Here is a 24,125-nt window from a genome sequence, read left to right as displayed (position 1 = left end):
TAGGTTCATTGGGCATCCTTGTTTAACACCCTTTACTGTCCAGAACTCTTCTGAGATCTCGTTTCCCACTTTAACTTTGCAGCATGTTTCTTCATATATTTCCAGAACTCTCTTGTTCAGCACCTTGTTGTTGCTTAATCTTTCTAGACTTTTTTTTAATTTGCTCCTGTTTAGGCTATCAAACGCTTCTTTTAAGTCTGCAAAGCAGGCGTACATCTTGCCTCCTTTCTTGCTTAGTCTCACGTCTGCTGCGTGGTTGAGTATGTAAATAGCATATGTCACTCCTCTTCCTTTTCTAAAGCCAAACTGGCTCTCTTGCAGCTTATGATCTACTTCTTTTATCAACCTGTCATTGAGCAGCTCTGCGTATATTTTGTAGGCTGTGTCTAGCAGCGTGGACCCTTTGTAGTTTTCTACTCTCTCTTTCTCTCCTTTCTTAAATATCGGGAATATGAGACCTGTCTTCCATCGTGCCAGTATGTTTCCTTTCTTCCATATGTTTTGTAACAACTCAAAGAAAGCCTCCCCTATCCCTATTGTCACTGGCATTTTGCTCCACACCTCATTTTCTGTTTCGTCTTCCCCTGGTGCCTTTCTATTCTTCAAATTTCTTATCGTCTTAATTACTTCTTCCCTCGTTAAAGGTTCCTTTGTCGCAGGTCCTCCAATTCCTGTTTCTCCCTCATCTGCTAGTTTTTCTGTCGTTTTTCTCTCTTTGCCTCCAAACCATCTGGCAAAGTGCTCCTTCCAAGTATTCAAATCGATCTCTCTGCATACCTCCTCTCTCTCTTCTGTATTTGTTTATGTACTGCCATGCCTCCTTTTCTGTCTTTATCTGTCTGATCTTGTTCAACTCTTCTGCCTTATATATTTCTTTCTTTTCTGCGCACCAACTCCTATATTCTCTCTTTCTTGTCCTATATTCTTCTTGGTTCAGCTCACCTTTTCTCAAGTCCCTTAAGGTTTTTCTCAGCATTCTCTTCTGTTGGTCCCACTTTTTGTCATGCCATGGTCTTTTCCTAAATGCCACCTGTTTCACCACCCTCTCTACTTTGGGGATGGCTTGTTCAACCTTGTCCAATATTTCTTGCATCCTGTTATCATTGTTACTTTCTTGTGCCTTCCAGTTTTTACACTTTTTATGATAGGTCTCTGTAAGCTCTTAATTCCATAACCTCTCCTTCACAACCCTACCTGACGTTGAGTCCCCCTCCTTTGCCACCTCCTCCATTGGCTGACCTGTCCTTATTTTTGCAACCAGAGGAAGGTGATCATAGTCGGCTCTTATTCCTATTGTAAACTTCTCAAGTTTCTCTCCCCTCTCTGAGTTAGTTATAATGTAGTCAATCGTGCTGCAGCCACTCTCCCCTCTATATGTATATTTTCCAGTCCCATTCATTATTGTCCATTCTCTCTCTTCCAATTCATTCACCAGGATCTTTCCCTCGCTATTCACTACACTATCTTTTGCTTTCCTGATTATTGTCTTACCTTCTGGATCCAGCGGGCCCCTAAGGCTGCCTGTCCTCGCGTTCCAGTCACCTCCGATCAGAAGCTTTCGTCCTGGTTCCCATTTATCCTTTTCTAGTGTTCTCATCGATTCTTTCACCCCCTGGCTGTACACTTATATTATTTTCTACTTTTCACTGTCCACTGACCCTGTCCAACTTAGCACTTTACTTCCCACAAATTCACAGATTTCACTTTTCACCAAACTCATTTTCCTTACTCCGTATAACATGCCACTGCTGGCTCTCCCCTTCTTATGCTCTCTGACTGCTTCTGTATGCCACTATTTAAAGTTCCTGCTTAGCTTGCTCTTCAGTTTGCGCCGCTCTTTTGCTTCCGTCCAAGTTTCTGTTGGCCCCACCACGTCAAACTCCTCTATATATCTCCAAAAATCATTGTCTTTATTTGCTAAGCCAGCCACATTCCAGAAACACACCCTGACCCTTCTCCTCCCTCTCCCCCTGTTTTCTATGTTCTCTTCTCTGACTTTCTTTCTTCTGCTCTTAGACAACTAGCTCCTTTTTCCTATCTGAAACACTTGTCTTCTTAACAGCACTTCATGTAACCGACCTTTGTCTTGAGACCTTCGTCTCTCTTCTCTCTTGCTACATCTCTTATGTGTTTCTGAATCTCTCTCTCTCTTTCTGTTAGATCATCGTCTATGTATACTCCTTTGTCTAGAGTCTTTTTGTTCTTCATGATTTCTATTTTGTCTTCGATGCTGTTCAGTTTCACTAGGACTCTGTCTCCTGTCTTCTGACCTTTTCTACCCCTGAGTATAAACGCTGTTTAGACTACCACCTTGCACCTCGCTGTGCAATCTAAGAAGTCACCCACTTCTTCTGTCAAATTCTTCTCCTCAAACTGCTGTCCCTTAATGATGACATTTAACTTCTTCTTCTCTCTCTCTCTCTTGTCACTCTCTATCTTTAAAGTCCTGATTCTTTTCACCAACTCCCCTTTTTCTGCCCTCCATTCTTCTTTCTCTTTCTCCCATGCTCCTTCCTTCTCCCTCCATTCTGCTCTGATTCCTCCTAGTGTGTCATCTAGTTTCTGCGTCGCCATCCTTTCTAACTTGTCCAATCTTTCTCCAATGCTCCCCTCTAGTCTCTACACCCAGCGTGATTGTGACTCCTCCTCCAGAATTTTCTCATGCTCCTTCTCTTTGTCTTTTTTTGTCTTACTGAAACCTGCCTCGAGAATCGTCTGTTGCCCCACTGGTGTTTTAACGATCGTCCCGGACTTGCTGGGCACGTTGCCTGTACGTGTGTTAGTCGTGCTCCTTGTGTTCTTCTTCTTGTCGTCTTTCATGTCTGCTGTGGAGAAACCTAACCTCTTTATTGTAGGTTAACTCGTTCTGTGACTTCGAGTCTATTTATTCTGATATCTTTCCTGTTACTGTGCTTCCCGCTTCTTTCTTACTCGTATTTTATGTTGGTCCTTTTTCCCTTATGTCCTAGACCTCTTGTTCTGCGGTTCTTGTTATTATCTTGTGTACAATTGCTCCGCAGCTTGTACTCACTTGCGTCTCCTACCAGTGCTTAACCTGAACTCCTGAAACCGACTTATAATATAAATTAATATTTTAGCTGCTAAAACAATAATAAGAATTTTAAACAATGATAGCTCTACTTAACTTAAAATGACTCATATGCTGTATAATTATAACTGTACATGGACGCAAGCGTACATGTAAGTATGTTCAATCAGAACCGCGAATTTTCTTGTAAGAGCGAGGTGATGCGAAAAGACAGAGCGTTGTATGGAACTTTCCACGACTCCGTAGGTGGGAGGGCTCATGCATACATCACAAGAAATCGGATTATTTGTCTTCGCTAGCTTTTCAAAAATTTTAAGATACGATTGAGGTTTGTTTGTTGTGTGCGTGAGCCCTTCCCCACCGAGCATCCCTGAATTTGTTCGCAGCCCGAGCCGTGTGGACTAGAGCGATTGGAGAGAGTCGTGGTTCACCTTTGCTACTGGCAGCAGCTCTTCGCAGCTCTTGATCAGCTCTTTGCAGCTCCTTGATCGCAGTCCAGGCACCTCAGCGGCCATTTCAATTTTCGAGACAATTTCCATGAGTCTTGCTTGTCGCCTTGTCTGATCTTCGCAGCATTTCGTTCAAAATCACTTCGTACGAGATAAGTACTTCTGTTTTGAATAAGCTTCACTCAATTTTGTTAGTTTTCTGGCGTTGATTTTTCTGATTAAAAGATCTGTTGGTTTTTGTTGAACTCTAAAGAATTTAAAGCGCAATAGTTGAACACCTGTTTCAAATCAAATTTATATTGTATTTTTTTTTAATTCAATTCTGTAAAACAAATTACTAGTTATTGCATCAGTTTTTGAAGAAAGTTAACAATTATTACGTATGACGAACTCTCTTCCTAAAATTCCCCAACGATCGAAAGAGGTACTAATTATTAATTGATTGTCAAATTTTACTCAAGACTCTCCTTTTATTAATAAAAGGATCGAATAAGTAAACGACACAAAACATTTAAAGTACATACATAATTTTTAAAAAAGCAAAATAATTCTCGAAGCACAAAGATGATTTGTAAACTTTTTCTATTTTTTTTAAATGTTACAATACTTTCTTTACAAAAAAGCATAAAAAAAATCATTATAATAATCTTTTTTTTTCTTCAAAGATTAAAACAGTACCGTAATCCATGCTATTTTAAAATGATTATCACTTTCTGAAAAAAGAATTTTTTTAGTAAGTTTACTTGAAGCATAGGTAGCAATACATTTAAATCATTTCCTAAAATGAATTGTACACTAATTTGAAATTAAGAATACTATTTTCAAACTTAATTTCTTAAAATTTGTCGCACAGTATGATCATACATGAAAAAAAAAAGCTAAATGTTATTGAATTTAATGAACATATTACTATTGTCTATTTATTGGAAAAAACGAATTGTTGAAAATATACAATTGTAGTGTAACGCATTATACATAAATACTGTACGTTGAACTCAGAATTCTTCAAAATATTTTTCCTATATAATATTATTAGTATATATATATACATATATACTATATATTATTATTAATAGTAAGTATATTATTTTAACTTTACTCTCCGAATTACAACCAAGTCATAAACAAGTGTAATGTAACTCTTTATGTTAAATTAGTGCGTTGTAATAGTTTTCGTACGTGGCATTGTGATAGTATTAGATTGAGGCGTCGATTTAATAATTGGAGGCAACATCCAGTCTTTTTAAAGTGTAATAGTTGTGTCAGTGGTCAAGGCAGAGGCTAGACTTTTTCTGTCATGTAAATACAAGCAGCGTATTTTATCTCATATAATTTATTTTATAATGTTATAACGTATACATTTTTTTGTAATGTTAACAAGAGGGATGAAAACCGTGTAAAACGTTGGTCCTCTTATTGCATCCAGCCTTCTCACTAAACAATTTTGAAACATGACAAAACATATTAGCTTATTTGCTACGTTCCTAAAATGTTATTTAATTGCAATTCAATCTTACACGCAAACAAAGTGGAAAGGGCTCTTAAACCAATAAATTAAGATTTTGCCATATAATTTTAATAATATTGTCATCTTATGTTAAATTTAATACTCGTAGAAAACGTTATTGTTCTATGCCTAGGAAGGAGTAACAGAAAAGTGTTGTCTTGCAAAAGAATTTTTTTTCTTGTAGACGTTGGTACGGAAGGCTAAATCTACAGACGATAAGCTGTTCGTTTGAGTAAACAATGCCACTGTCAACCCAGAAGGATATAAAATTTAAAAAAAATGTTGGTCTCGCTACTACTATCGGCCGAAAAGATTAAAGGGGGTTCAGGCTAATCTGAAAATTGATTAAAAAGTCTTTTACCAATAATTTTAAAACACACAAGTTATGGACACGCTTCGTCAGATACTATTTCAAACCAGAATGAATAAAGAAGGTGACCCTTACTGTTTACACAATGCTATAGACAGAAGCAACTCTATATTGGAAAGCTTTCATCGCTCTTTAAAAAAAATACTGGAAACTAGCTTAAGCACATTCACATATGTAAGTATAAGTGTGTCATTAAAAATTTTTACTAGTAGCATTTAAAAAAGAAAGTGCAAATTAATTGGCATAAAAGTTGATCGTGATGTACTGCATTTGAGAAATTTATCGTATTGACACTAAATTTAGATAAAGTAATAGCATTTTTTTACGATAAAAAAACTATAAATAGCATACATTAGCAGTCAATGTATGATTGGGCCATCTTCAATCATTTGCTCTGTTACATAGAATTTAGTTAAGAAAATCACTCCGGTAGATTTACAATAGTTGTGGATAAATGATGAAATTTAGGCTTTCCGTTATGTAGGTATATATATATATATATATATATATATATATATATATTCGTTTCTATAAATTTTTACATACACGCACTTGCTTTTCTTCTTTCTTTTTATCTCCACCACACAGTAACTCAACTAATTTAACGGTAGTTTTGACTGCTCCTTGTGATGCGCATACGCACTAGTCTCTTCTATCCCCACGTGCCCTGCTCCTTACTTTTTGCTCTCACTACTAAGAACCGGATGGACACTTTGTGTGTTACATCAGCCGGTTATACTCACTACTAGACTTTAAATACGCGGCTATAGAAATTTTTCTTCAACAAAGCACACTTGAGCAATAAACGGCACAGAGATTTTACAAGTACACTTACATACACACACAATTATGAACACATTACACGTGGTTTGTTATAACTGATTAGAGATATTATATTTTCTTACTTTGCATCACCCAACCAACAACAGATCGACAGAAAATAAAGTCGGTCAGATTACAGCAGAGTGACGACATGCGTATACTTGCTCTGGTCACGATGTCGTTAGTGACTTAAGATTGTTGATCTGCTACTAGATGCAGCTTTATAGAGTTGTCTCAATGCTGAGAAAAGAAATTAAAAAAAAAATAAAATAAAGTAAGAAATTGTAAACTGTTACGTAGTGTATGTATATATGGTTATTTTTTATCAAACCATAAAGACAAAAAAAATTCGGTTCAAAAAGTGGTAAGACAAGAACTTATTTAAAATACAAGCCTCCTAGAATCACGTGACTAGCATCAGTCGTGGTTTGAAAATTAGAATTTTCGTTTATGGGCTTTGCTTACGAATTTCTTAACTAGTGGACAGAAAATGAAAAAAGTACACAAGGTTGCGTATTTCTTTATGCTAAATTGTTTTAAAATATTGTTTAATAATTTTGGGCTACTTGAGCTTTCATTTTAAGGTTAGAAAGATAAAATTAAATGAAATTTTTTTTAGGTTAGCTGAGCTTGTTTTTTTCTTTGTACTTTTTTTCCGATAGCTTTTTACATCTTTTCTTGAAAAAATTATCGTTCTTATTAGACACGCTGCAGCGTTGGCCGCAATGGTAAAAAGTTTGATGCATATCCCAAACTTTAGTACGCACCTTGACAGACATACGTACAGCGATATCTAGTGACGTCAGTTTACGCCTTGATCGTTGGTAGTGCTAAAGTCGGAAGCTCCACTGAGATACGCACTGAAGTTTGCAAGAGGCATCCAACTTTTCACTATCTCGGCTAACGCTGACATGATGCAAGTTTTGGCACTAGATGACGCTAAAGGTGAAAATAACTGTATTCAAGGTGGCTTAGGTGATTTTCATCGAATTGATCAAAACCTCTGTAATTCTGGAATGATGTAAATAAAGTATGCCAAATATATTTGCGGTAAGAAAATACTGGGGTCAAAGACTTAATTCTTTTACAAATCATAACTGAAAATTCACCAATTTAATACCTACTTTTATGGACAGTGGTCACAAAATCGACTATATCTTCGGAAATCTTTGATTAACGTTAAAAATTTTAAATGATTCTTGTGTACTGTTTTACAAAGAATCTAGTAAATTCTTAAAAATAAAGGGCAACGTCTAAACTTAAGAGGAAATCGAAAAGTATGAAATGTTAATCGAGTTTCTTTAACTGCGTATGTTGATGCGCTTGCTCCATAAGTTTGGGAACAGCGCCCAGCGCATTTATGCGCAAAATTTAAATGAGTTGGGAAAAAGTAAATAAGTAAATGTTTGTGAACTCATGATAATAATAGCGTCTGGATAATTGATTGTTCCAAAATAATTTGTGATTGCTGTTGGTAAGATAGAGCAACGGAGTGGTGAGAAAACAAACAGTATTGAGAAACATAATAAACGTTTATTATGACAATGATAACATTTATAAAAATACACATTTATAGCAACTTTTTTTTTTTTCTTTCATGTAATCAAAAATAGTTTTAATTATTTTTTTGTTTTTGTAACTCTCGGTTTATCGTTCACATGAAAAGAATAGTTAAAACCAACTGAACCTCCTGTTTTAAAAGCTTTTTAAAATATTGTTTTAGGAATACCAGGTTTTGATACTTTCCCTTTTATGTGCTTTGAGATGGTGAATCGAGTTAAAGAATTATAATTTTTTTTTTGTTTTTTGTAACCTCCTTTTTTTGCTCATTATAAATTCGTTACTTGCAGTATTTTTTATAATAATGTTCTGGAGAATACATAACTTTTCTAATAATTTTTGTAAATTTAATACGTCATTTAACGCATTATCAGCACCCTTTAAGTCTTCTATGTTTAAAAAGGCAAGTACTAAGGACTCTTGTTTAAAAGATAACTTTTCTTTTTTACGTTGAGCAGCACTGAAATCTTTGGTCTCTAAGCTTTCAAGTAAAGTTCGAGTATCACAGCCACCTTTACCACAAATAACATTAATTCATTAAAAAGATTTAACGACTTAGCTAAATTAATAATTCGTGGTACATCAAAAACATTACCATGATGTGCTACCAGTGTGCATGGTTTCATGATTGATTTTAAGAAAAATAAAAACTGCATCAAAGCTTCTCTAGCAAAAAAAATTTTCTTTTTCTTTCCCTAGAGTCGTACGAATATAATACATTTTCACACAACTTTTTACAAAAAATTAGTTTGAAGCGGATGTATTTTGATGTATCAAACGACCACGTGAGCGAGTATAACAGCAGCTTCTATATATATAACAGCAGCCGCTGAAATATGTGACGTCGACATGCAGGAACGTACTAAAAATATCAGGTGTCTCGAGACATTTCTAAATTTCCACAATCATCATTTCACGTCATTTTTTCACATTATTTTCTGTCGCAAAGCGTTGATTTTTTAGGCACTATTAAGGCACCCTACCCTAGATATGGCACCATCCACCCAAGCCACTTTAAGCAAGTTTTCCTTACACATTTGAAACTTTTTTTTTTACGATTTGAAAGTTATTCAGGAGTGCTGACTCGGAATCTCAAATCAAAATTAAAATACTCAAAACGATAAATCCAATGTGGCGGACTGTACTTTTAAATTTTACGAATTTTGCTGAGAAAATTTTTTTTCTTTCACAGCGTTCAATTCTAAAAAGAAATGTCTCTTAACACTTTTTGATTAAGTACATACATTGTTACATTTTACTTGACTTTTTATTTGACGAAGGGCTGTAAAAAATAGTCTGCTATTTTGTTCAGGCCATCATGTTCAAGATACCCTAATATAAAGTATATGTATTACATTTTATTCAAACCAAAATTGTACGCAAAATATTATATCGATCGGATTAAAAAATACTGAAAATGAAGTGAACTTGGAAAAAGCATCACATGATTTATTTCGGCGTTTTTTAATGTCTCCTTGTACATTAATATAAACAATGGTATGGTCGACTCTTTTTCTGCTTTACAAAAAAAGCAAAACGAAACCAATGGTAGCCCAAGTTGTAGGTATATGAAAATACAATTAAAAGTATACGAAACTATAGTAGGTTATGTTTACCGTGGAATGAGAAAAAGTTATTATTAATTAATGGTCTCTTATGTACCTATAAAATTCTAGATAGTTGTAATTTAATACGTAGGCATTATAAATACAAATTCTAAAAAAGCTGAGGATTACTTGAAAAATACCGTTTTAAATTTTGGTTTATGATCTTCTGACTGAAACAAAGTTACTAAAATGCGTCTAAGCAGTTTTTTTTGCTCTACATGTGATGATAAAATACAATTTTTTGCTCCTAAGTTGCTTTATAAAGAAAAACACGTTATAAAATAAAAAATAAATTACATTTACTAAGAAAAATGTGTATTATGACACAAGCTGCTCTAATATCGATGACAAACCTTGCCCTAGACACTATATCATGTCAGCATCATATAAAAATACTGAAAAAGTTTTTTTTAAAGTATTTAATGTTCATAATAACTCAATTTTTAAATAAACAAACAAGAATTTTAAGTGATTTCTCTTATCAGTATAAACATTTTTTTATTCAACGTATTCAAAATTTCATTAACTATTTTCACCTGAAATAAGATTTGTAAGCACTTAAATGGAAAATAAGTTAGAAACATTTATAAGCTAGCACGCAAGCACAACCAGGACGCCTTGCGCGCCCACGACCAGTAGCCCACTCTTACTTGCACAGTACAACGTATATTTTATAGATTATGTTTATTTTCTTAATATTCACAATACAAATAAAAAACGACAAAATTGCGTTACGAAAAACCGTAGCCACCCACCCTTCAGCCCAAACCCTCTCTTTAATCTCCTCTCTTACATACTTCATCTCTCTCTCTCTCTCTCGAATATAGGCCACGTGATCTGTCCCTTTCATACTGCTACTATATTTGTATATACCAATATTTTATAGGTGTGAGGTATGTATGTATGTGAGGTATGTTTCTACGCTACGACTAAGCCGATTCGCTTGCTCAAGCTGAGGTATAGGTATGAAAAAAAGATAAAAGAAGCGAAAAGCAGCTACACATATCTATACCAGAGGCAAAGGATGCGTATGTATATTGTAGACATATATACGTGTTGCATACCCGGTAATCACATACATGTATATAAGAAAACGTGCATAAAGTATTAAATATGTGTAACACAACCTAACCTTCGACGACAAGAAGAAGCGCTGCATCTCGAAAGGGAAGCAACATTGGCTAAAAATAGAAATTTCTACGGGTTTCCAAAAGAGGATCTGCATGATCGAGGTGCACAAATATATAGGGGTTGGACTCAAGGCTCCCAGATTTTCGGGAGTTCGCCGCATGCGCAGTGTGCAATCACCCTCTCTCCGTAGAGCAAGTTGGAACGGGAGAGCCTCCCTACCCAGACCTTTAATCTAAGCCCCACTCACTTTTCACAACTTAAATATGACATCTTGTCAAGTAAGAGTACAATCGACGATAGCCGCGCGGGCTAAGTCTTTTACCCCAGCCAAACTTGCCAGCTTTCGAATCTCACTGATGATTTTTTTTTTTTTTTTTTTCCATCTGCACAATTTTTATACGTTAGGTTTTTGTATTAAAAAAATATTTTGTTGGTTCGTTGCCTTTTGTACGCTTGGTACATGCGACGAGTCGTCACTATAGACAATTTCAACGAAACAAAATAATAAATCTTTTTTTTTTATTCAAAAAATGCTTGTAGTTTTATTTTATTTTATTTTTTTTTTTTATGTACGTTATACATAAAGTGTCATGACACGTTTATGTAATTATGTAAGTTCATGTATAACGTTTCAATACGAAGACATAATTTTTTAAAATACTATGTACAAGACAAGGTAAGTAAAATTATAAAACAAAATATTCGTCACTTACTAAGGAAATCAAAAAAATTATATGTAGTGAGTTAAGCGTCGCGTAATGATAATTAAAGTATTATTTAGTAATTAAAAATTACCAAACGACACGTCTTGATCATTGTTAATGTAATTCACTATTACATTATTATGGTCGGTAAGCAACACTGTTTAATACATTAATCTGTCCCGAATTGCACGAACTTTTTTTTGATTGGTGTATCATTAATAACTTACTTCGCTACAAGTATTTATTCTTGGAAATACGTCTCGTCGAAAAATATGGATTGCCATAAAAGCTCATGCTGCAATTTCTCAGTATTTTTCTATATGTACTCTAAAAACACTCGACAAAAAATAGCAAAAAAATTCATGCTGATTTCAGATAGTATAATTAATAAAATCTATGAATTTTTAGTTGTTGTTAAATAAATAAACAATTTTTTCTCGCTTAGAGTATGTTTATTACAGCACGCTCTTTCTGTAGTTTCTCCGGGCTTTTTTTAATTTCGAACGGGAACGTAAATAAATTACCACGCGCGTAATGTGGCCACAGTAAATGTGCCGGTCTCAAGCCCAACCGTAATACCCATAATACCCAATTATTTCCTTTTTGACTGTATATTAAAAAGAACGAGTAAAATTATATTTCCTTTTCTATGCCGTGTTTAAAAAATTAATAAAGGCATTCAAAAAAAAAATCGAAAAATTTTTGGCACAACATAACTTCTAAGAATTTTAAAAATAATCATATCTCGAAAGAAAGCTAGGTAGACCAAAAACACTTCCATGTATAGACAATAACTAGTGAGGTGCAAGAGTATATGTTACACGAATTTATATAAACAATCGTTATGATTCAAAAAATAGTAAAAGTCATATCTTCAAGGCAAAGCTACATCCTTCATGTCCTACCTATCAATTGATTTATTTTCTGTTCTGTATAATTTATCATAAGAAAAATTGTCACGTTACCAAAACCTACATTCTTATTATTGATGTTGGGATTAGTAGAAATTAGTTATAAGCACGGATAAATTTCAATATTTATTTATAGATAATAATAGAAAACATATTAAATAACAGATTAAAACTTTACAACGGAAAATAGCTGTATGTCTATTGTTTTTCTTAACCTCAATCAGATAAAATGAATTGTTTTACTTTTATGGTAGCTAAAATTTAAAACAAATATTATTGTCGGATACTATGATTCCAACAAGAGCAGATTGTCTACCCAGTGCCAATTAATTCTGTCTGCATGATTTTTTTGTATGGTAACATCGTGCGAATCCCATCAGTCGGTAAGTAGCTTGTTTACTGAGAGTTGCGTATCTAGATAATCAAACAATCAAAAAAATCAAACGACCAACTTCGACGTATACGTAGCTTGCGTATGGAGACCCCCTAACACTCGATATCATCCAAATTATGTAAAAGCTCTAACACATAGCAGAAGAGTCAGTCAAGCGTATTGGGCTTGGGTGAATGCCGATGGACCAGGGGAAATCGTCGAAGTTGGTCGTCGAATGAATTCAAATCTGTATATTCGAACTTTGAAAAATATTTTACTTTCCTCAGTTGAGAAACGATTTCCTGAGGCCGATTTTTTTGATGTTGAAGATAGCAGTGCTATACATACAACTTGAATCGTTCGTTAATGGTATGAAGATCATCCATTTCTTCGAAGAATGCCATAGCCAACGTACTCACCTGATCTCAATATTATTGAAAATGTTTGGAGTGAGATGGTAAGCACTCGGAGACCTGGAATGGCACGACACGCTAATGTCGTTAAAAACTTTTTATTACGTTCCACACACAATAATTCATGATTTATTTCAATAATAAATTAAAGATTCAATAATTTTTCTTGATAATCATCATTTAAACTTTATTTATAGATGTAGAAAACAAATATATATTTGTTATTAAAACAAATGTATATTTATTTTTCATCAAACAATAAAACATATAAATATGAAAGAGTTTTTGTTTTCTGTTAAAAAAATAAAGAAAACACCGAAACCTGCATCTGCATCACCGATAAGGTTAACATTATTTATTTCGGTTAATCAAAAAACAGTTTTTGTATATACTCGTTTACTATAACTCAGTCGGTAATATATCCATCACGGCGCTAACGTAAGTATAAAAAAAAGTAAATGAATAAAAAAATATCTCGTTAAAAATGGAGAAGCTTATTCATAGCCGAAACGATTACACATACAGTTGATCTTTATTATATAATGCTACAGTTCACCATACGATCGGAGTTTAGCATTACACATTATTCTGAAAATAAAAAATTGAATATATCAGTAAAAATGATAAGAACACACACATACGCTTGTAAAATGTAACTGCTTACTTCGTAAAACAGGTATGCTAAAAATTACTATTCATGTGCTTCGAAGAGACCACTTACGTATGGGCATCACAATAGTGATGATGATGCTAGATGGTAAAGATGATTTTTCCATCATTTGACAAATTATGGGACAGAATCTGAAAAATAAGAATAACAAGTAGTTATTACATGTATTATAAAATACGTGACATACGAGCTTAGATTTGAGAATAGTTTACTGCCTTCAAAGATACGAGATAAAAATAAAAGCATAACAGACACTGTATAATGATCAATTGATTGGCAACTGGTAGATTGCGATTATTTTTGGAGTGCCAGTGTGGGTTACCGTGAGTACGTTTGATGTGCAGAAAATTACCCACTGTACTTGAATGGATGAAATTGCTTCACAGCATCCTTCCATCTCAACTAAAAAACTGAACCTTGAAGTTGAGTTGGAGTAGGATGACCAATAGCGTAGCCATAAATTGAAAGAGAGCCTTCTCGATGCCCATCTTCTGAGTATACCTTGATACAGTGATGATAGAAGTTTTGTTGTTTACTGATCAGGAAGAGACATCTTGAGAGTATATGAGCTCTGCTACTGGTTGTTGGTCAGCCTTCATACAAGCTTCATAGTAGTCACTGTTAAAGTTTGCCCAACTTGACTTTCCTTGCCCTGCCTTGGCCAGGTGTTGGGTAACATATAACTGCCTTTCGTTCCACAAACAGATTGATGACACTAATAGCCAATCCTAAACCTGATGTATGTAACTTATCACATTAACTCTAATTATACAAAAAAAATGTAAGTCCGTCTGTGTGTATTCAGCCATTTATCATTTAGATTAGATGTTTGCCAAGTTCGCAGTTAATAAATATTAACTATTGGCGTATAACTTACTTTGTTATTTAATAATAAGGGATTCACTTATGATATACCAATAATATAAAATGCAAAAATATGTTTAGCTGCTAATTTCACCACAACAGATATTCATCGTATATTTCCTATTTCATAAATAAAAACGTTTGCCTCCCTCAAAAATCATGAAAAATTTAAGACTTAATACGCACATAATTAAGGTTACGCGTCACTTTTTATACTGTCAAAACTGATCCTTTCAAAAATAAGTACTAGATATACACATTATTTAGATACGCAACTCTTGTCACGCAGTAAACAAGCTACTTACCGACTGATGGGATTCGCACGATGTTACATACAAAAAAACCATGCAGACAGAATTAATTGGCACTGGGTGTACACATACGATGTCGTATCAAATGCATGAATAGTAACTTTATATAAAGGGAATTTTTGTCCCGCGTAACTGGACAAAAGTACCTGTTTTTAGGGCAGTAAGGTGAAAATTATTTTTTTCTGCATTTTATGACCAACATCTCGTACATGTATTAATACATATATCACAGCAAATATCGAACTACTTAGAATGCGTGAATCACGTATAACATTAGCAGTACGAATAAGTATACATGTATTTAATGCAAGCGCGTGCTCAAATGCGTCATAATAATAATACAATGTATACCATTTTAATACCAGATTCTTAAAAACCTATTGAAATTAGGTGTAATCTATTTTTCTCAGTTTCTGTTATACTGAGTTTAATAACATTTGAGTTATAAGTTTCACTTCTGCCCAGGGTCCCGAGACCCACACCTGATTTTTTAAATATGTAATTAATATCCTAGAATGACAAAGTTCATCAAAATAAAAATATTTATTGCAAAATCAAAGCATAAAAAATACTTCTTATTTCTTAATGAATCATAGCTAACAGTTTTTTTTCAAATATATGAACTTGTTTATTTGTTTCTTAAGATCTATTTTTAATTTATGTTCGAATCCAGACGTCAATTACTTACAAAATTTTAAAGCAATCGTATTTTCACGAAAAATTTAGAAGCAGTCTTGCGAAAGGTGTTAAAACCAGATTATACAGCAAAATGATAAGCTGTTTATATAGAAAATTTAAAAAAAGACCTTAAAGACGGAGAATTCCTTCTAACCCTTAACTTCTCTGAAAACTACTATTTTTAAGTTAAAGATGCCATTCAATCGCAACATTGGAGTTAAGAACAGGTAACTTTACATGTGTAAGTAGCATATAATACAAAAGGTAACATCGTTCACAATACTAACTACGTTGTTTTATCCAAGTACGTAATTTACGACGCTAATGGAGTACATTTATACAATTCAAACATAATAGATTTTTTCAAATCTAAATTTGGTGAAAGTTAGGTGCTAAAAATTGATTACTTTTTTAACAGAGCTGGATCACAATAAAAGAATTGCTTTACTTTATTAAATTTAATGTACTACGAATACAACTCCGGCGTAAAAGCAGAATGGCACTTTTTTGCTACGGTGCATGGTAGAGGAGCTTGCGACGGTACTGGTGGGTGCGTAAAAAGGAATTATAAATAAATGCGTACAGTGCAAGCTTGCAAGATAATATTATCAAGTCGCACGGGAGCGTGATCCTGCAAGCCAAATTTTGCCTGTGTATAGTTGGAATAGGCGTGTTCTTAAAATCAAGCAGAGCTGCCAACAGTGTAATATTAACTATAGGTGCTTCCTAATTTCACAAATTCACAGTAGATGATAGCATGCAGTGTTGAGAGTTCTCAGTGGCTAAGATGGTAGAGCGCTTGTTTCCCACCTGGAGAGCTTCGGTTCGAGACTCCGTTCCGTCACTTCCTTCTTTCGGGTAACTAGGTAGTGTTTTCAATATGAACTAATCACTAGGATATCATACACATAGGCTACTGGTATATAGCATTTCACCGTGGCATGCAGATATGCAGTTTATAGGAAGACGCAACGACACCTCAGAATAGGGAGGTGGTGGATACGACTCTTTTATGTAGTAAAATCATCCCCTAAATGATCAATAATACAAATAATGAGATATAAGTATGTGGCAAATCAAGGTCAAATGTATATGTGCGCACTTATAAGCATGTAAAATGTACCCAGCCATTCACACAACGACTGACAAGATGAGATGTTGTTAAGGTAGAACACCTACCTACCGTGGGAAACTATGAAAACGAATAAAAATGTAAATATCAAGAATACTTTAATACCCTATTTACCCTAACACTGAATTTTGTGTGCCTTGTATGCGAACACATTAATTTCAGTATCTAAATTAAAATTTGAAATAAATTACTTACTACTAATAAATTTTATTATTTTTTTAGTACACTTTTTTTGGCAAATTAAAATGAATCGTGTAACTCAGCTGTAACAGTATCAACATAATCTGATCGATTAGATTGGAAACTCTAATAATTTCCCAGAGTGCCCTAAATAACAAGCTGTAAACCTAAGCCTTATTTGATTTAGCGATTTGGATAGTTAATAATCATACATTAATAATCAATTTTTTAAGTACTAGTAAAATAGAAAATAATTCAATAAAAACAATTCTTTTAGTAACTTAGATACCACTTTTACGATTTTCGTGATAAATAATTGTTTACTGTGAGAAAATTTCAGGTATTAAATAACTGTCATTTAGAATATTTGGATTTTAGCATTACATAAAAAAAAAAAAAAAAATGACTTAAGGTAGTTGAATAAATGACAAATTAAGGATTTTTGATGTTTATAATTACTAAGTATTTTATCTATAAAATTTTTTGGAAGAAGTAATTGAATTTATGTAGTAAGCTTGAAGAAAAATTGCTAAGAATGATATGATAAAGTAGTTTAATAAAAAAAACAAAAAGAAAAAGAAAACAGCATCTTAGATAAAAATCCTGAAACTGTATTTTTTAAAACAATTTATTTTATTTGGTGAATCAACAAACTGTTTCTAAAATTTAACTGCATTCAAATATACTTGAAACATCTTTAAATGAGCAAATTTTAGTAAAAATTTTGTGGGACTGTTGTAAATCACCGTAGCTATGGTTCACAGACTTCGTTTCTTTCCAATACTTTCTAATATGAGCAACATTTAATTTTATTAAGTTTTTTAAACTAAACATTTAAAAATGGTATTTTTCTGAAAAGTTATGATATCCCCTTAAAAATAGTTTTTTACAAACCTTAAATGTTAGGTAAGATTGATGAATTGAGTTCATATTTCGTAAGGAATTTCTGAACCTTTATACACACTGGCAGTGAATAGTACTCTTTCTAATGAATTTGTAGCCTTAAAAAGTTCTGAAATCAAGATATAAAAATGGTTAAGTTTTTTTTTGCGCAGCATACATTTTGTATGACATTCGTAGTATAATACTGTTTAGTACTCGTACTTTAACAAAATCAAACTAAGTAATAATTACTTTTGACCGGTATTTCATGCAAACCTCACATCCAATACATTCATACCTTGCTATGTAGAAAGTATATAAAAATGTTAGGGCAAAAGGCTATATATTAGATTTTGTTAACGTACGAGTACTAAACAGTATTATACTACGAATGTCATACAAAATGTATGCTGCGCAAAAAAAAACTTGACCGTTTTTATATCTTGATTTCAGAACTTGTTAAGGCTACAGATTTATTAGGAAGAATACTATTCATTGCCAGTGTGTATAAAGGTTCAGAAATTCTTTACGAAATATGAACTCAATACAACAAACTTACCTAACATTTAAGGTTTGTAAGAAACTATTTTTAAGGGGTCGTAACAACGCAAAAAATGTATGGCTGGACACCTAACTATTTAAATAAAATCGAGTTCGGTTTTTGCTCTTTAAAAGATTACAAAAATCATTAAGATAAATTGTCACAACGCTTTTTTACGGCAAAAACAATCAAAGGAGCTTGGAAATATCATTTTCACAAACCATTTGATTTTAATAATTTAAAGTGTAATATCATTTCAAATTATGTCAAAATTATTGTGTTAGAAACTTGTAAATAGTTTTGTTATTTTTCATTTGTATTATAAATATTAAGAAAATAAATATAACACAAGCCCTTAAACTAAAAAAATGTTCTGAAATTGGGAACGTAAAACATATTTTTCTACGATTTTTTTGGTGCTGAATCCGAATCCAAAGTCAGAATGGGGGGTCTCGCTCTGAAATAGATAGCGATGAATGAAGCGAAGAAAACAAAGAAGGAGAAAAAAAAGAGAAAATTCTGAAGACGAACTTATTCCATATGACCAAAAATCTGAAAAAAAGAAAAAAAGTATTTTCAAGAAGAACTCAATGATTTAATAAGGAACTTGGGTCTATCCAACAAATCAGCCTAATTACTAGCTTCAAATTTAAAATCAAGAAATATGTTGACCCAAACAACCAAAGTGACGTTTTATCCCGATAGAGATGAAGAGTATAGGAGTTTCTTTACTCAAGACTCTAATCCACTTTATTATCACGATATAGTAGGGTTAATTAATGAACTAAACCCAACTGCTTATAAAGTCTTATTGCACAATACTAATCAATTAGCTCCAATTCGAGTTGCTCACTCTACTATATTGAAAAAAGAATATACAACCATTGAAATGGTATTGAGAAACTTTAATTATGAAGAGCACAAATGGTTGATTCGCAGGAATTTAAAAATTTTATCAATGATTCTGGGTCAGCAGTTAGCATTTACGAAGTATCAATGTTTCTTGTTTTAATGGGATAGCCGAGATCGAAAAAATCAGTACGCTTAAAAGGAATGGACACCTAGAACATCTGATGACAAATCAGCCATTAGTTGGGCCAAGTAAAATTCTTCTGCCTCCTCTAGATATTAAATTAGGATTGATGAAACAGTTTGTTAAGTCTCTAGACAAGGAAGGGCAATGCTGCGAATGTATATTAAGCGTGCCTTCTTCAAGTTATCGGATGCTTAAGTCCAACAAGGTGTATTTGATGGACCACAGACCCATACTTTATTAAGAGATAAAACTTTTGCAACTATTATGACCGCTACTGGAAAAGCAGCATAGCTCGGTTTCAAAGATCTCGTGGAAAATTTTCTTGAAAACACTAAGAGTGAACAATATCAAAAAATTGTTAAGAACATAGAGTTCCTGAGAATCAAGATATCTCATGAATCTCAAACTTCATTTCCTTGACTCTCACTTGGACTCTTTCCCAGAAAATCTTGGAGATTACAGCAAAGAGCACGGTAAACCATTTCATCAGGATAGTAAAGATATGGAGAGACGTTATCAAGGACGGTGGGATATTAATATGATGGCTGACTTTTGCTGGACATTAAAAAGGGAAACGAATCAGAAGGAAAGTAAAAAACGCAAGAGAAATCCTCTACGCAGATCTTTCGAGGATAAAAAGATACGTAAGTGATCGAAAAATTGGATAAAGTATATTGAGGCATTAGCCTACAGCTAACTGCAGCATTAGGATCATCGAAATTCTTAATTTTTGTTTCAATTCGTTTGGTCGAAATACTTAAAGTCTGTTCCTTTTGTACACTAAAAAATAATATATCAATGATTTTTGCACATTAAGCATTCAAACCCTACAAGTTTTTTTTTCTTTTTTTAATAGAGGGTATTTAAAAAGAGTGCTTGGTAGTAGAAAATAAATCATTTTTCGAGGATAAAATATTCATGCTGCACTTTAAAAGTCTCTTTGACCGGGCCTTTTATATCTTTTTCAGATGAGGTCTTGGTAACTGCTTATAAAGCATTCGTTTCTACTGAGTAATACTTTAAAAAACAAAATTAAAAGACGAATTTACTTTTGTACTATTACTCTCACTCGTTTTGGATAACTCTTTCTAAGAGCTTACGGCATACTTTTGTAGTGACAGCTACTGTGTGTGTCTATTAGTAACTACTGTTTATTGTTGTGAAATTTTTTGTGCCTGCAAGGCCTAACGGTGTTATTTTGCTATTTATCTTAAATAACTGAATGATTTAAGAGTTTTTTTCAAGGGTAGTCTAGAGAAAATGAAAGTTTCCTAACTAATCGATGAGGTGTGTCTGATTAATAAGCTGTATAACATTTTTTATTAAATAACTAGTTTCTATATAAAAAAAAGCTCCTGACTTCATATGTTTTTTAAAGAGTCAAGAATGTGTGACAGTTTTTCTTTTGTCAATAAATTGCATTAAAGAAAGTTTAATTTAAGTATAATACCATTTTCTGGAAATTTTTCCGATTAGTATATGTTAGATGTATCAGTTTTCTACCCTACTAAATTAGCACGTTTTGGCATGTAATTTTTGCAGCCTAAATCTCAATTTTTGCAGTTTTATGAATGATCGATAATAATAACAATAATAATAATAATAATAATAATAATAATAATAATAATAATAATAATAAAAATAATAATAATAATAATATAAATCATAGTAATAATAACAATAATAATTGCTGCACTGCCATCTTCACAAGAAGTTAGCAGGGCACCTGTATCTACAGCGATAACCAAACGTACTGCAACTTTCTGCCGACGCTAGGAGTTGAGTGTATGAAACGAAGTCTTGAGGGTATGAAACGAATGGAAGCAAAATTTGTTTCGAAACTGTTGAGTTTTTAATAAAAACTGCCATGAACGCAAATTTTTCAGGAATTATTAAATAAATTATCAGCTTTCATATTTGCCAGATATGGCTTCATGCGATTTTTTTCTTTTTCCAAAAATAAGGAGAACCTTCAAAAGTCATTGTTTTCCAGACGTAGATGACATATAGAATGCATCACTGAAAGAACCGAAGGCTATATTAAAGATTGAGTTTGAGAAGTGTTTCGTGAACTAGAAAAAGTGCTGGCACAAGTGTATAATATATAATGGTGACTATTTTAAAGGCAACAACATTGATAAAGACAAATATTTTTTGCAAAAATAAGAATTTCCGTTACTTTTTGAACACACCTCGTACTACTTACTAAAACGTCAGCTAGATGTAGAATATACTTATAGTTAATAGTCTTTACAAGAAATGTAGTAGCTGTTATAAAATTGTAATGACGATGACTGATTTTTTCTCTCAGTGTACGCTGAGTGTAGTAAAACTGTACTAAATATGAATAATTGTTTAGCTTATTTCCAATAAATATGTTTATTAGTAAGAAAAGTGGTAGTTTAAGCTTCCAACGCGAAGTTTGAACTATCATATTGTTAGTTATAATTATTACATAAATGATAATCTTGAAAATAATCAAGAAGTACCTTTGACCACCAGCTTCTTAAAGATGATAGTTATGGTTCTAATAAGTTAGAGCTACATCAAAATCTTAAGATCATTTTTGTGTAAATGTGTGCCTGAGTGCGTTAAAAAACAATGTAAAAGTCCACAAAACCGAGGCTGTTTAGCAAGTGATTAGATAATTATTTCTACCGTTAATATGGACAGAAAATCTAACAATTTGTACGAAGAATCATTTCATTTAAGAAATATCATGTACAGTACATTGTGTGATGCTTAGAAACATGTTGAAATAAGGGTTAAAATATAATGTAGTTAAATTTAAACGTAACTATTTAGAATCTCATTTTTAAAGAACTTACAGAAACTAAAAAAAATTTTTTGTTTGATACTTCTAGGTATTACCACTATTAACAAACACTCAGATTTTGATCATGATTATCGAAATTAGAAGCGTATCCATTTCTGTTCAGCATGTTATTTGTTTCTTTAAAGATAAGTGTTACTTATTTTGTAACAATGATTACTTTAATACGTGCTTTAGCTAATTCTATGCTAAAAAGGACCGGTTATTTTGAAATATAAAAATCTTTTAATTTATTTATCAATTTTTTTACAGCCATTTCTGAGAACTGTACCCAATAGGATCTGCAATGCTGCGTTAATACACATATATATGCTATCGTCATTGATATAGTGAAAAACTGCCTCGGATTCAATTGTGACATCAACCACTTACACAGGAAAGGGGATTTTATTTTACATGACTTCTAAACCTTCAGAGTACAGTCGGTATATGCGCATGAGAAAGTAACTTTTCAGAGGTGCGAGCCAAGTAAGTAAAGGCTGGGTCTTAAACTAGTGAATACGAGTTACCAGGACCCCCAAGCTACGAAAACCGCAGCCTAAACTATGGTTCTACTATGGCCGTAACTTTTAGAATACATTTCTTTCATCTACTAACGGTATTTATTAATATTATATCTTGTTTTCTGTGAAAGCACAGTTTTAGAGTTTTAATAGAGTTTTTTCAACATTTGTACCTGTATATTAAAAGTTTGGCGTAGTCAGCATATTTAGGAAACGTTTTTAAAAATGAGTTCATAAAGTGATATAGCTTTGACTTAGTTATTCATATTACTTGTTTAATATTGCTTTGGATTTCAAATAGTTTTTTATGAGCTTAACCATACTACATTAGCAATAGTTTTTGAAAATTTAAATTTCAAATTTTTTACGTGTACCTTAACACAGTGCCAATCCTGCGTATTTTTTCCTGATAGTTTATCCATATGATACTCCTTGGGAATACTGTACTGCATTAGAGCTCGATACTGATCCTGAAGCATTAGTACTCCCTGAAATTAAAGATGAAAGTGTCATTACATTGGATTATTACTTTTTAACTTTGTATCTTTTCCGACCGTTTGGATGTTTTTTTTCTAACAGATCATTAGACTTTTTTACTTAAAATTTAAGGACAGAATCTTTTACTAATAAGCTACTTTTCACGAAAAAAAAAAAAAAAAAAAAAAAAAAATCGCAATATCCATTGTGACATGAACATAAAAAACTTGATTTGTACAAAAATTTTAAACTCATTCATATTAAGAAGTATTTCTGACAAAACCTAAAGCTGAATCTAAAATACTTTTATGATGGAAAACTTAAAGCCATTTTAGTTATGTTATAAAGAGAGAAAATGGCAGTTTTTTAAATTAAAGCAAAAATCAGGAGTGCAGATTTTTAATGTACTTGGTATTAAAGATAATATGGATCAAAAAAACAAAAAAACACAAACACTGTAATGAAATATAATTAGATTCAGCGACCCGCATTTATCAGTGTGTAAATAATAATCAAATTATTTCCATTTTTATGAAATTATGACAAAACTTAAAAATTTATAATTTGAATCGGAAAATCTCCACAAAACTATATACGAGCATAAATCATAAAGGAGCATCCTAAATAATAAAAAATTATAGTATGTAGAAGTGGCCTTGATTGAGAAGTGCAGCTAGGCTAGAGAGGGCGGCCCAGCGAACTTTGCTACCCTGCCCTGTCGTGCCACGGGGCGTCGCTAAGACACTCAGAGCAACACATTCATTGTTTGGAACACTTGATTGAACTCGATTCTACCTGTTTCATCTCCATCCATCTTGCAGCCTCTTGGGTTGCGTTAAACTCGACGAAAGCAAAACCTCGAGAAGCACCTATACAAAGCAAATACATAGATTTCCAAAGTTAATCCACGTTCATGCCTGGAAGACTCCGAGAGGGCAGGCAATGTGACACAGTTCCAACCATTGACAGAGTCTAACATTTCGAATGACTGACTAGAGCATAATACCTTTTTACTTGCCTAATTTTGAAAAACTTTCTTTTTAGGTTTCACTGTTGTATTTGTAATAAAAATCTATCTTTTTAAAAATTAATGAATTCCTTAAAATTTTTTTATATTTTGAG

At 32.9% G+C, this 24,125-nt stretch overlaps 1 protein-coding gene across 2 annotated transcripts in view; it reads right to left on the bottom strand.

Moving 5' to 3' along the window:
• LOC106641213 (RNA-binding protein 5) overlaps positions 1-24,125 on the bottom strand; it is a 153,112-nt gene that overhangs the window by 83,767 nt on the left and 45,220 nt on the right. For both annotated transcript variants that reach the window (XM_089595695.1, XM_014355547.2), the window contains 2 exons: positions 23,799-23,872; positions 22,901-23,014 (listed from right to left, as the gene is read on the bottom strand). In XM_089595695.1, coding sequence (XP_089451821.1) covers positions 22,901-23,014; positions 23,799-23,872 — 188 coding nt within the window. The remainder of the gene's footprint in view (positions 1-22,900; positions 23,015-23,798; positions 23,873-24,125) is intronic.

The sequence above is a fragment of the Copidosoma floridanum genome, unplaced genomic scaffold, assembly GCF_036245765.1.
Source record: "Copidosoma floridanum isolate Cflo_tuat_1 unplaced genomic scaffold, Cflo_Japanese_pri ptg000027l, whole genome shotgun sequence".
Taxonomy (NCBI): domain Eukaryota; kingdom Metazoa; phylum Arthropoda; class Insecta; order Hymenoptera; family Encyrtidae; genus Copidosoma; species Copidosoma floridanum.
The sequence above is the reverse complement of the archived record's forward strand: the minus strand, read 5'-3'. Positions and strand labels throughout refer to the sequence as shown.